Source organism: Saccoglossus kowalevskii, chromosome 6 (genome assembly GCF_978046115.1).
Source record: "Saccoglossus kowalevskii chromosome 6, keSacKowa6.1, whole genome shotgun sequence".
Classification (NCBI taxonomy): Eukaryota; Metazoa; Hemichordata; class Enteropneusta; family Harrimaniidae; genus Saccoglossus; species Saccoglossus kowalevskii.
In genome coordinates this window covers 19,582,265-19,596,933 of record NC_140646.1, presented here as the reverse complement: position 1 = coordinate 19,596,933, position 14,669 = coordinate 19,582,265, and the positions used below count along the sequence as shown (strand labels likewise).

Genomic DNA, 14,669 nt, shown 5'->3' with positions numbered 1-14,669 from the left:
GACGAAACTTTTTGAAGTCTCATACACTGCGAGACGAGACTTCGCGATTTCGCGACAGGGGCCATTTTGCTGTCAGATTCTCACGTGTGTTGTGTTATTTCACCGGTAAGTGACATATTTCATCATTTAGAGGCAACCCCGCCTACTCTAAAAATAGAATCCAGTCTCTCCCGACTAGCTAATCAGGTTCTGAGTGCACAATCCACTACCCCGATCGTCTCGATTTAGTTCAAGGTGTGTATAATCGTTTTATAATTTTTCAATGGGTTGCATCATTCGGCTAGTATTTAAACATACTCAGAACGTGTATTGTAATAGGAATCTCACGTAGTAGAGGGAACACCCAGGTTTCGCACTAAAACGTATGCGAATTGCGTTAAGGTAGGCTTAAAGTTGTGGATATATAAAGTTACTGAGCTGTGGTTTTGTGGGTCCCTGCAGGTTCTTATGTTAGCAGTTAAGGTATTACGTAACGGCCATGGTCAGCTGGTGCGTGTATAATCAATACCCATTTACTACACGTCGCCGTATTGTTCATACATCAGCAAACTCAGTCACTGCCTATAACCCTGTCAGTGGCAAAACCACAACTTATTAAAACAATATTTTAAGAGGCAATGAATGTGAATATATTTTACTATTTTTCAGAATTCTTAAAGGGCTATGGGTTTAATAAGTTGTCTTATTTGATATGGGACTCATAGCAACATAATTATGTGCGATATTTCATCTTCAACAATATACTGTAAAATTTTCGTTCGTAATTGATTTTCGCTGAAGGAATGATTCAGTGAAAATAAAATTCAGGGAATATACCTGTTTTCCTATATTTTACATTCAACTTTTCCAAAATCAGTAAAAATAAATTTCATACAAAACACCCAAAAAGTCTTTTCAGCGAAAATTAATTCAAGCTAAAATAAAGTATTTTACAGTAGTACGATTTATATTAAAGTAAAAAAATGTTGTTTCGGCAGTAAACATATCGGTATATGTTTGACGACATGTTGGAAAACACTATGTGCATCTAACATGAATTTGAAAGGCATGTGCAGCAGCATTTTCCTATTCTAATCAAAAGTATACTGCTATTTTTACTGCGAAACAATGTTTTATTTTTCTTATTATTAATCATACCATATCGTTTTTTTCAATATAAGTAAGTATTATAAAAAAAGTTATTTAAGGCACAGTGGTCGTCACACCACACATGTGCAAGGTATGGATCTCATAAGAACAAAGATGGCAAGCACACACTGAGACATTACTAAGTAACTAACTAATTTCTTTGGTGATTGAAAGGTATCGAAGGAGTCATCGACGGTAGTGCAAGTCACGGCAAGGTCAAAACACATACTCGCGATTTCCATCGGAAGAACGCATTAGATTGTGGGAATACACAAATGTTACACATGCTCGACTTGATGACTATAAACGCCCTTCAAACATCGTCAAAAAAACACTCAAAGTTGTCTTTAATACAAGGATAACAAATTAAAACTGTATAGAAAATTCAAAACAAGATTCAGCGTAGAAAAATTACAAACTGTGTTTCAAAAACTTTAGATCAGTTACTGACCAGACTGTTAATTGAATTGGGCATACCAGATCATCTACCCTGGTATAATTATTTGACTCTCTATTCAGTTATACAGTTTTATAATTAGACTGTATTTTACATATGTTGTATATGGGACCAATCTAGTATGACTTAATACCGATAAGCTTTAAATTCCGTGTTGGGAGAATATTACCAATAAGTACTTTTTTGATAAATCAAATAATCTAGTTATATTTCTTTTCAGGTTTTAAAGATGGATCTCACTGGGAAGGGTATTCGTCAAGGATTCATTGACTTCTTTAGGAATAAAAAAGGTTTAGAGCATGAATTTGTTCCGTCTAACTCTGTTGTCCCATTAGACGATCCTACACTATTATTTACCAATGCTGGCATGAATCAGGTAAGTCATTGTCTGAACAACATTGTGAAATGAAAAACTTTATTAGTTTTCGGTCTCTAATAATTTGTGCACTCAATGTATTTTTTTTAAAAAACTGGTTACTGGTATTACTGTCATCGTCATATTGTCCTGAACAGCAAAATAACAACAGCAACTGGTTTGCTATGCACGTCTGGAGATCGTTAGAACAAAGTTATCAAAATAAAATGTATGTACTGACACAGTACGAAATGTCAGAGCACAGGCGCTGGTGTGTCTTATGCGTGGCATAAAGCCTGTAAATGAATGCATTTCGACAAACAGCGTACTCTTGTAAAAGTGGTTGGAACTAACCAGTTCCAATCATGTAATGATTTTAAGACGTGCATAAGAAACCAGTCAGCAACTTAGCTGGCAATGTTGTTGTTTTGGTGTTCAGGATAATATGGCGATGACAGTAAATTATTTTTTTAATTTGCGATGTTCAAAAATTTGTTATATATTTTGCACTGAACATCTTCTGTCCATATTCTGGCTGATGTAGAAGAACTGTATCTAATGCATACTTGGGTGGATTTCTTTCAAATTACTTACTTACATCATAGACCTTAGGTCTACGCTTACATAGATGAATCTCCAGAGCCTGTATCAGACTAAGCCATTTCATGTCTTGACTGATTTCATCCACCTAGTACATTTCATAACACAGCTACATTCCTTGCACGGTAATATTCTTTTTTTTCTTGATTACAGTTCAAACCAATCTTCCAAGGGGTAGTGGACCCCAACAGTGATATGGCCAAATGGGTGCGTGTGGCCAACAGTCAGAAATGTATCCGTGCCGGTGGAAAACACAACGACTTGGATGATGTCGGTAAGGATGTCTATCATCACACGTTCTTTGAAATGCTGGGTAATTGGTCGTTTGGAGACTACTTCAAAGTAAGTAATTGTTAAATTATATACAGATATCATATCTGCCACTATCACCATGGCAACAACTTATAGAATACAGTGCTAGAATTCATTAAAGAGTGGTGTTCGCTGTGAGTGCGATGAAATTTAGCGTAAATGAATAAACACATTGGATATCTACGTGTGTATGTTGCTGCCCATACCATACTTGTACAGTAATATAAAGACCATCTTTAAATCTACTGGAAATTTGATTCCACATATGCAAGTATTATTATAATTTAAAATCCCTGAATGTGTTTTTGTATAGAAAGAAGTCTGTGAAATGGCGTGGGAGTTGTTAACAGACGTCTGGAAGCTTCCAAAGGAGAGACTGTATGTGACATATTTTGGTGGCGATGAAAAAATGGGATTAGGTCCGGATGAGGAATGCAAACAAATATGGATTGATATTGGGTAAGTTGAATACCGTAAACCAATTTAATTTTATAAAACATAAAGTTAGTCATAATTTTGTACTCTTGAATGCAATTGAACCAAATTCTTATCAATGACAAGTGATCCTGTAGTTCACAGTGTGTTTTAAAGGTCGTAGTTTACTATGGGTTGGTAAAACACAGGGATGTTTCAAAAAATCAAGGATTCTGTACTTCTATCGCGGGTATTTATTGCCGATCAGATTTTTCGTAGATTTATCAGTTCTTATCTTTTGTAACCATTTTTATTACTTTAAAAATATGAAAGTCGAAAAACGGTTACTGTTATTGCTCTATTAGTATATGTGTGGTGTGCTTATTTTGATACTTAAAGGTGCTTCTCTTTCAAAAATAAGGAATATTTCAATTATTCATTATTCAGCAAATGTTTTTTGTTTTGTTTATATGTGCTTTTATCAAAAGATAAGCTTCTAATAGAGCAAATATGGTAGATGTTATTAGTGCTGTTGTTATATGCGTATGTTTATTTCGCTACTGTGAGATCAGATTTAATTCAACTCAACAATGAGGGCGCTGTTATAAAAGCTGCTATGTTCTATTATAATAGTACCGTTAAAATCCTATTATAAACCGCGGTTTATATTACAATGTATCAAATAAAAAATTGGGATCAACAGCTCAAGTTCAGGGTGCGGTTTATATTAGGTACATATTACAATCACTAAATGGGCGTGGTCACTTGCACAAAACAAACAATACACCGTACAATCTTTTGAATATAAGCTAACTCCAATTTAGATGTCAGGGAAGAGTGATAAGTGTCACGTCACAAAAAAACTGTTCACATGAAAAAAAAATACTCGGTATATTTAATGTAATATGCATTTTTTTTTTTTCGTAACAGAAAGTATATTCTGACAGGAGTTTCAAATAAAAACAAACATTAATGCATTGCTTAGTAGAAAATGATCATGGTACGGCCCTAAAAAAGTACGGTACCGTGGATACAGTAACGCAATCCGGCCATGCTTCGGCTCACAAGTCAATAACTTACTTGTTTTCTAACTGTTGAAATTGTTGATTATTACTCAGTAGTGATTATAACAACGCACGAAAAATAAATTCGTTGAATTGTTATCAAATGCAAGTAAAATTCAACTTACTGTAGTTTCACCGTAAGCGAATTATTTTGGTCACATTTATATGATCGATGCGACATCCGCCATGTAGTTTGAATGCACACAAGACATTACTTGACTGGGTAGGTCAAGTCGCTGATTAACCAATCAAAATGCTGGATGGTGCTCAAGTGTTCAAATTACCTTAGTTCATTTAAATATGTTAATGACAGGTCACCGACTTCATGGTGAACGAAACCCGGAAGCGATTTACCGATAATGTAGTGCGATCTTTTGGCTTTGATTTCCATGGGAAAACGACACAACCTTTTTTTTAAATCAAGAAATTAGTTGTTTTCGAAAGATGAACTGAGTATCGAAAAAGAATTTAACAGTTTTTCAGTGAGAACAGCTCATTGTCGAAAACTTGCGACACACGGACGTATTCATAAGGAGTATTGACAAAAGTTGTCACAAGACAAAAGCAGTTTCACTGCATGTTTGACATCCTAACACTACTTAACAATAAAGAGGTGTGAATATTTTTAGGCACGTTGTCGAAACAACTGAATAGGATTAGGAACAACGTACCAGCTAGTTGAAACAAAGTCGGTCACGGTCTTGTTGAATTGGGGGTGCGGTTAGTAATAGGTACTTTTCATGTTTTCAATTTTTGTTGAGAACTCTTTAACACTGAAGCCGAAATCGGGGGTGCGGTTACTATTCGGTATGCGGTTTATAATAGGCTTTTAACGGTAGTTTTTATTTCAAGAACCAGCTCATAACAAAAAATAAAAGTTAGTAAAGAGCCCAAAAACAAAACAGAAATTAAAAACAGGGTTTTGTAAAAATATCAGTAAAGACCTTTTTCTAGTAGTTGCTTCTACAATTAAACCATTCTCACTAGAAGTCAATCTTGTGTAAAAATCAATGTAGAACACTTAATAATTTAGGAACACCATTTACAATTTTAGTTTCAGAAATACTGACTGACATAAAATATAACGTCAAAATCATTGTTATAAGCAACACGCACAGCATTCAGCTTTGAAAAATATTACCCATAAATGTGAACATTACATTGTACAAAAAGTTTTATTGAAATTGCATACCAAATAGTTGGCATAAAAATATTTCATTTGACGCTTTATGTCACAACTATTAGTCACCTGTTTATTCTTTTTTTATAAATATTCTTGAGGGCTTGCGTGCAAGCTGCTGTGGAACGCCGATTGATGAGCCGGTGAAAACAGCTAAAGTCAAGGAAACAGCACAAACTCAACTTTGAAGTAATCCTGAGCAACCAAGCACATGTAGGGGTAATCTTGTTACACTGTTCAGGAGAGTCTCAACAACCATCCCAAAGTACAGTTTTCTGAGTTTTCAGCCTTTGCTTCCACTGTGATGGTTGCCCTGGCGATGCAAATGCTTGGATGTCTGCCACCGAGAATACATGAAAATCTCATTATGTAATCCTAATTTTGATTTCTCGTCCAGATTACCTCCTGAAAGAGTTCTTCCTTTTAGCATGAGGGATAATTTTTGGGAGATGGGTGACGTTGGTCCATGCGGCCCTTGTTCGGAGATACACTTTGATCGGATAGGTGGACGCGATGCTACACATCTAGTTAATATGGATGATCCGAATGTCTTAGAACTCTGGAATCTTGTTTTTATGCAATTCAACAGGTATGTGGTGTATTAAAGAAAAAGTTCTATTGTCCATTGCTATATTTATGCTAAAGTCATCTTTTGTCAACTTTTGTCAAAAAATAAACCTGTATATTTTTTTACATAAATTCTGAAAAGTTTGTAAAATTATACAAAATATTGCACTGTTATTTGGATAAATACATTTATAATTTTCAATTCAATTAATATTTTTTTTCTATACATTTGTGGAAATATTGTCTCATGGACAGTTAGTTTTTTCACATTTTTCACATTTTCGTTGAAATTATAATTTTTCTTTAATTTTCCCAAAATGTAATGTTTTTTTTTTTAAACCAAGAATTTGTTTGTTTCAAAATATGAGTATTCTAAGTCTGTCTTTTTCAAGGTTTTTACTTTTACCACTTACTGTAAGAACAACTGCACAATAATATAGAACATCTCAATTTTTTTTTTAATAAATTTTTAAAAAGCAGTGGTTGTCGCACTGCGTTCAGTACAATATGGGACTCATATCGATGTACACAGTACAAATAAATTGTTTGTTTACAAGAAATTCGAACACGCGCTACACAACCTCAACACTTTAATATTATATTTAATAAGAGGTACATTACCTGGGGTTTGCAACGTGCATAGTACTGTATGGTGACATCATGTCAAGATCCCATTCAAGTCTCATCTCGTAGATAGCGAGACTGGTGCTACGACCTTCTGACATGACATAGGCGGTTTGTAATAAAACAATAAAACATGTATTACCACATTCATGGTGAAAAAATGTAATACATTGAAAATGTACAGAAAATATAGTTATCGTAATCCGTCATATCGTGAGCAGTTATTTTGATCCACCTGGACATCCCAGTATCCTAGTTACCTCGGGCATGCGTATTCGATTTTTTCTGAGTTGTAACGCTTATGCGAGATTGAAACGGGATCTTGGTATCATGTCACCATAGTTGCAAACCCCAAGTAATGTACCTCTGATTTAATATAACTTTGTCAGTGCACTCCTTGTGCTCATATGTCTCAATGGTCAACAATATATTCCTTATATTAAAATTGCTCTAAGGCTACACCGATTTAATTTTATGGATGACATCCACGCGCGCATTAGTTTTCGCCTGTTCTCAAAAAAAAAAAAAAAAAAAAAAAATCTCCGACGACGAGTCTCCACAGATCGGTTTTCTGTCCGGAACTTGCCGACTCACATTGTCGCAAAGCGCCGACTTGTCCTAAAACTCGTTTTGGACTACCTCAAAACCAAACTCCGCACAGTTAGATGCGCGTTACGTAAAGCGAAAAGACCCATGGGAAAGAGATTGCCTCAAAACATGCAAATTTTGCCATAAATGATCCAACATAGCGACCACACCACCAAAATGCGTGAGCATAAAAGTTCAGAGGTGAAACGGAAGGATTGTTGTAGACTGGTACGCAATTGACGTTAGCCAGGGAGACGTTTACACAGCTATACGAAAGGTCGGTAGCGGCAAGCGAGTTTCGCCCAGACAACTTTAAGAACATATTGACATGTCCAGAGTGGCTGTCCCGCGTTTCTTCTGCAACGATGAGAGAAATGGGAGAGGAGTGGAGGTGTATGGTGGCCTAAAAGTCGGTCAGGCGACAAATCATTTCGGTTGCTTTGTCCGCATTGAAGTCGACAAAACTGCAACGAAAGCAGCAGAAGCTCCTTGGCCGAAGTCCCCTTACGGGGTGAAGAAAAGTTTCTTATTATTTTTTTTTCATTTTCTGATTCAGATAATTTGCTTGCACACACATTCAGTAATATTTTGATCATATGACCCATTTTCATCAAGATACATGTACATAATTTTCTGCATCCAAATTTGTGTTGACTCTCTGTTGGTGTTTTTTTTCAATATCGAGCCTCTTATAATTTGTTACATAGTTGAAGTAGTTCTAGAGCATTTGTGTCTACACTTAGTCTATCTGAAGTGTCACTTTAAAAGCTGTAGTTTGAATGTCAAAGAAGTTAATTTCCAGGTTGCTGTTGACAAACTTGTTGTTCATTTTTAATTATTTTTTTTTTTCAATACAACACAGTAAGTTTTTCTTTATTATTGAGTTGATGTGTATGCCTTTGGCAAAGCTAACATCTGCCTTATCCTCTTGCCTTTTCAAAATCAAAGGTGATGACAGTAATACAGTACGAAATGTGTACATCAACATGTGCCTCCTACAAATAAAGACTTGTTTTGTTTTTTGATACACTGTGGTTAAATTCGTAATAATAGCTCCGTAGTCCTGTGGTTTTAGCAGCATTTTTTTTTTTGACCGAATTTTTTTTTTTTCGTCCTCTCGCATTAGTTTTGGGGTCTTCAGAGGATGTCATCCATAAAATTAAATCAGTGTGGCCTAAATTAAAAAAAAAAATACTATTCTGCCTTCGTGCTTTAAAATAAATTTTTGGAAACGCAAATTTTGAAAATTGTACCATATTTTTTTTCTCTCAACAGAGAGCCTGATGGCTCGATACGACCATTACCGAAAAAAAACATTGACTGTGGAATGGGACTAGAGAGGGTAATCTCGGTTTTACAGGGGAAAATGTCAAATTATGACACTGATATTTTCACACCGTTTTTTGATGCCATACACAAGGTAATTGGAAAAGTTGATTTGTTATTACTGGAAAATGTTGTACCTTATGCTAGGTTCATAGGTCACCATGATTCAATAACCATATATGGAATCAACTGTCGGTGTCCGAAGGTAAATAGATGACATTGTTCACTGCTTTTATTGGATGTCATGCTTTCCAAAAAAAAAAAAAATTGTACATGTATGTGCAGAGCTTTTCATCTAGGTAATTATCCGTCCCATGTTCCTCATCAACTTTTTATATAAAAGACTATTTAAAAACAAACTTTCCAGTAGTCTTTTTTTTTATTGACTATTTAAACAATAATATGCTCTCCGGTGGCTCAACATGCCAAGCACATTATGGAGTGTGCTTGAGTTCATTATGAGCCACCAGGGAGTACATTATTGTTATTATTTTGTTGCATTGGCAATGCCAGTGAATTTCCACACGTTAAAACTAAGATAATTTGGAAGAAACGACCGAAAACATTCAACAGAATCGCGTCTACATTATATGGGCCTTGTAATCTGTATACTGTATGTAACGTCAAAGCGTTCACGCAACGATTCCCATTCACACTCGCAAGCACAATACAGTGTGCAACGGTCATTTCAACATAACACGTATACAGAAAATAGACAAACTTGGAACTCCCTATCCTACTTGCTTGCGAGCTGGAGCGTAAAATTTCTGCAGCAAGTCAGCGAGCTCAGGAAGATCTTCAAAATTGGCAGCGCATGCCCCTTGTGTTCAAGCCTTACTAGGGAGAAAACATGTACTCCCCATTTAGTCTGCTGTGAAGTATTTTTTTCATTTCTTGCATTTTCGAGCATGTTTAACTTGGATTCGTCGCCATAGATAAAACGGGCCATCGTGTTTGCCTTTGGTGAGCTATGTTTGTTTACGCGTTGGGCGTCAGTACCAGGTGTTTCTCGCGAAGTTGGGATTGGCCAGACGACAATTTGTGTTTGTTGTTATGGCGGGATTGACATTTTTCATGTAAACTAAAAACAAATAATAATTTTTCATATAGCTCAGAGTTATTCATTGTCAGTTTTGATTTTAATCATTTTCACCCCATAATTTCCCTTATTATTAAATGCTCGTCTTTTTATTCGTTTTCCGAACTCAACATTCTATTCCTATGCATGGTACAGGGCCTTGATGCTCAATAATGGGATACATTATTGGGAATAATACTGTGGAATACTTTACTTTCGCTGGAATTAATTTTCGCTGAAAAGGCTTTTTGGGCATTTTGTATGGAATTTATTTTCACTGATTTTTTATGAGTTTAATGTGAAATATAGGAAAAAAAGTATATTTGCTGGATTTTATTTTCACGGAATCATCCCTTCAGCGAAAATAGCGAAAATAAATTCCAAGCGAAAATAAAGTATTGTACAGTATGTGACAATGATGTCATAAAATTCGCTGAAATTATTAATGCTATAATATAATGTGAATTTGAACGTCAAAACAAAGGTCATAGCATTGTAATGATGTCAAATATCGCGTGGGATTCAACAAACACAATATTTTGTTTATATTTCTATGCTTAATAAATGAAATGTTCCCCTCTCAAAAATAACATTGAGCTATAAAAAACAATATTCAAGTTCAAAATCAAATCGTTGATTTTTGGGGCAGATGTTCAGTCCACCACACCTTTCATGCCATACGCAAGATCTCACAATGAACAGAGAATCACACTTCTTTGTTACCACCTTCAGTGGCCTTATGTTTTATTTCATGTTAATAACTTCTATAATTCTATAAATGATAATTTTCTTTAACTTTAGTTAATGTTTTTGTCATTTTTAGTGAAAAAAATATTATATATGTGGGTACATTGTGGTTTATTTCACGATATTACTTTCAATTCTGACTTTAGTGAATATTGCAGTTGTCATGATATTTTCAACTTTTTACTGGAATCTGCCTGCCTGATTGTATTAATATTTGCATTGTTCAATTTAAGATGATTTTCAATCCAACTTCTTCCATACTTATATGTACAGTATGCATTGTAAAACAGCGGAGCTATATCAGCCAACAGATGGCTTGTTTAAAGATTTGCTTTTGTTTTCTCAAACATTTGCCAATATGATATCAAATTTTCGCATATCTTGTATCCAACTTTGTTTTTCTGATTCTTCTGTGCTTCAGCCGAAACCCAGCAGAAAGGGACATCACCGCGTACAGCTATTTGCATTATCAACTTTGCAGAAATTATTTTAATCAATCCCATCTTTCGATAGGCTGGTTCACAGTAACTGTTTCCAATATCACCAAACTCTTTCTCCATAACCCATGCAACTGGCTGATGGTTTCGATCAAAAACCGCCAAGGAAGGACAATACTTAAGCCGTTTTGCATACGCTGGCGTAGGAGCTGGAGGGTGAAACCATCGTTCCTCCAAAATTGCAGCATGCTCGGGAGTCAGGTGGCCCATCGTGAAACCATCAGGGAGGGGAGATTGTGCCAATGCTCTGATTATATAACCAACTTTAAGAAGCATTGTAGCTCCTTCATAAAGAAATATTGGGACTTTCTGAAAGCCTTGTGCAACACACGTTTCCATGACAACATCTCTGTTGTAATATGGTACAGCATTGATAAACACCTTTTCTTGTTCCCAGTCAATGAGTCCGTCAGATCTCAACAGTGTTTTAAGTCTCTCATTGTCTTTAGAGAATACAAAGTACTCTTTCGTTATCGGTGGGTATCGATATTCCTTCATCACAATTACAACGGTTGTACTTTGCTGGACGTTTTCAGTGTCGATATACACGTCGATAATTGGCCATTTGTTCTGTGTTAAAACACTATTTTTTATAAGCCAATACTGTGCGTAGCAGTCTGGTGTCCATTTCTTTAGATGCGTTATCAGCTTGGGTAAGCTATCTCTTGTGACTTGAATCGCCATTTTACTACAGAAATGAGACAAGGGAAAAGGAATTAATGTTAAAATAATTATTTTGATTCCAACTATTGTGTGCATAGCTCTTACAGCAGTTCTGGGAATTATTCGGACAGTTTGCAATATATCTTGCAACTTTGCAAAACACTTGGGTCTTTGTCCAATCTAGACTGGATGGTGCCATTGTATTGGCACGCCCACAATTGGGATCATTCCATTATCTTGCTAGATGCGGGTAAAACGCTGTTTTTTTCAAAACGACACAAGTTGGTTACCATATACTGACAGGTTATATGTTGTATATGCATTCAAAATGTTATTTTAAATTGTTATAACCATCTGAGTCCACCTGACATAGCGAAATTTACAAAACAACTCCCGAGTGTTGAGTAACCCCAGGTATTAATGAACTCGTCGTTGGTGGGAAGGCTCAAAGTAAAGTTTCTTAGCAGTGGATGCACTGCAGTTTCGTGACAGTTTTGAGCCAAACTAAAAGTTGTTTTTACATTACTGGTGCATTATGTATCAAATCCAGATTTCATACTGAGGTGGGAGAGCACGTCAGGGATAAACGAACAGAAAACTTGATTATAACGGTTTAATGGACAAATTTAAGCAACACCCAACTTGCAATTTTTAAAATTACTGAAAATAATTACAATATAAATATAAAAAATAAAGAATGGTTGTTGTATACGCACGCTAGATAATACTTGCAATTCAACATGCCGACGACCCCTATGAAATAGTAATTCAAAACCACGCGCCCGTCAATCAAGTGGCGCCAACAAGTCCAGATTGGGCAAAGACCAAAGTGTTTTGCAAAGTTGCAAGTCTGAATAATTCTCAGAACGGCTGTAATGGGAGCCTCTTAATTTACTTTGTATGCCATCAGATTTTGTTGAAATCTGTATTAACTACCTAATTTGCATAATTATTTACTTGTTTTTATTTTTTGAGGTTCTTTCAAATTAACATGAATGATCTTGAAAAATTAACATCACATATGCCCTATTAACTAACATACTTAAACTGGACAGCACCACTTTCACGCTTATTTGCATAATATTTATACAGTCACCCCTCGCTAAGTCGCAGGTGTCGGGATCCAAGCAAAAAGCGCAACTTATCAGGGGTCGCGACTTATTGAGGGGCTTCGTGAAAAATTTGAATTTTTAGGAGCCATCCAACTACCCGCGACTTAGCCGTAATCCCGACTTACTCAGACGTGACTTAGCGAGTGGTCACTGTATCAATATATATCATATATTTGTATGGTTACAGAACTATAACAAGAAAGAAAACTAAATTCTCGGACTATTAATGTTTCGATATTTTTGTTCAACACTGATATATATATTTGTACCGTTAAAGTCCTAATATAAACCGCGGTTTATTACAATGTATCAATTTGAAAATTGGGATCAAAAGCTCAAGTTCGGGGTGCGGTTTCTATTACGTACATATTGCAATCACTAAATGGGCGTGGTCATTTTTTGCCCACAACACTTGCACAAAACAAACAATACACCGTACAATCTCTTGAATAGGCGTCAGGGAAGAGTGAAAGGCCTTACTTTGGTTCTAAAATAGGCGTTACGAAATGTTGAAAAATTACAGTCAATCAAAAAAACTGTACACATGATAAAAAAATACTGGACATGGTCAATTGAGTTGCCAATAACTTGCGTGTCGGACTATACCATTTAGGTGTGGGGGGAGGTGGCTGCGGGAATGGGTGGTTGAGTGTTCAAAGAAGGGGAGGAGCTAGCTTGCGTTAATCACTGCTGTTCACACTTACTCAAGTACTAATCATTTACTTTTATCTCTCTTTCAGGGCAAACGCTTGCAAAAAAAATATGTTTATTGAGACAAATAATGTGTGTGATTATGTGTCATTTTTTTTACGGTATATCCCTTCTTGGAGGATGTATTGGCCCTGAAAAGGGCCGTTTTGTTTGGGTTTTTTTTTTTTTTAAATGCCATACCGAAATGGTTTTAGTTTAGAATGCCGTATCGAAATGGTTTTAATTTAGAATGCCGTACCGAAATGGTTTTAGTTTAGAATGCCGTATCGAAATGGTTTTAATTTAGAATGCCGTACCGAAATGGTTTTAGTTTAGAATGCCGTATCGAAATGGTTTTAATTTAGAACGCCGTATCGAAATGGTTTTAATTTAGAACGCCGTATCGAAATGGTTTTAGTTTAGAACGCCGTATCGAAATGGTTTTAATTTAGAACGCCATATCGAAATGGTTTTAATTTAGAACGCCGTATCGAAATGGTTTTAATTTAGAACGCCGTATCGAATTTGGTTTTAATTTAGAACGCCGTATCGAAATGGTTTTAATTTAGAACGCCGTACCGAAATGGTTTTAATTTAGAACGCCGTATCGGAATGGTTTTAATTTAGAACGCCGTATCGAATTTGGTTTTAATTTAGGGGGTACTGTTCCGAAATATGGCGTAAAATGTTCGTGACTGCCTCGTCGTCAGTTCTTCCATACCGCTCCCTCCACATGAACTCGTCCAAATACCCAGGCAACATGCTTTTCGACACTCCGTTCATTCTCTTCAGCTTTGATGCTTGCACTTGTTTATTAATGTCTTTGGCGGAATTTTTCCGTGAAAATAACTTGCCTTTTCGGTATGATTGAAAAAAAAATGAATGTAACAAAGAATGCAACACCTCCAACAAAGAACATAACACCTCAAACAATGCTTGCTTGCCGCCCAGCGCCCTGCTTCGCACTTAATTTCACACTACTTATGGCGTTAAAATGACGGGCTCATTCATCTCTGACTACGTTTGGTGAGCCACAATCGAGGAATTGTACATTTACCCAAAGATACTAGAAAAGTGTTTTTGATTCATCTTACATCTTGGTTTTTATACATGCATATGCATTGAGTTTATTTATATTTCCATTTCTTATGTTGTGTGTTGCGTATTGATGACATCCGGTAGAGGTCAGTGACCGCGTCCTGTGACCCGCAAGTGATCCTTTGTCGTTGGTAATTAACATAAAATGGCGTGCTTTTTGTAAGTCTGC

The 14,669-nt window shown here is 35.9% G+C and overlaps 1 protein-coding gene across 1 annotated transcript in view; it reads left to right on the top strand.

Moving 5' to 3' along the window:
• The first annotated feature begins 33 nt into the window (after positions 1 to 33).
• LOC100374470 (alanine--tRNA ligase, cytoplasmic-like) overlaps positions 34 to 14,669 on the top strand; it is a 49,047-nt gene continuing 34,411 nt past the window's right edge. The window contains exons 1-6 of the mRNA XM_085500155.1: positions 34 to 105; positions 1,806 to 1,961; positions 2,694 to 2,882; positions 3,166 to 3,311; positions 5,908 to 6,099; positions 8,565 to 8,709. Coding sequence (XP_085356281.1) covers positions 1,815 to 1,961; positions 2,694 to 2,882; positions 3,166 to 3,311; positions 5,908 to 6,099; positions 8,565 to 8,709 — 819 coding nt within the window. The 5' untranslated portion in view covers positions 34 to 105; positions 1,806 to 1,814. The remainder of the gene's footprint in view (positions 106 to 1,805; positions 1,962 to 2,693; positions 2,883 to 3,165; positions 3,312 to 5,907; positions 6,100 to 8,564; positions 8,710 to 14,669) is intronic.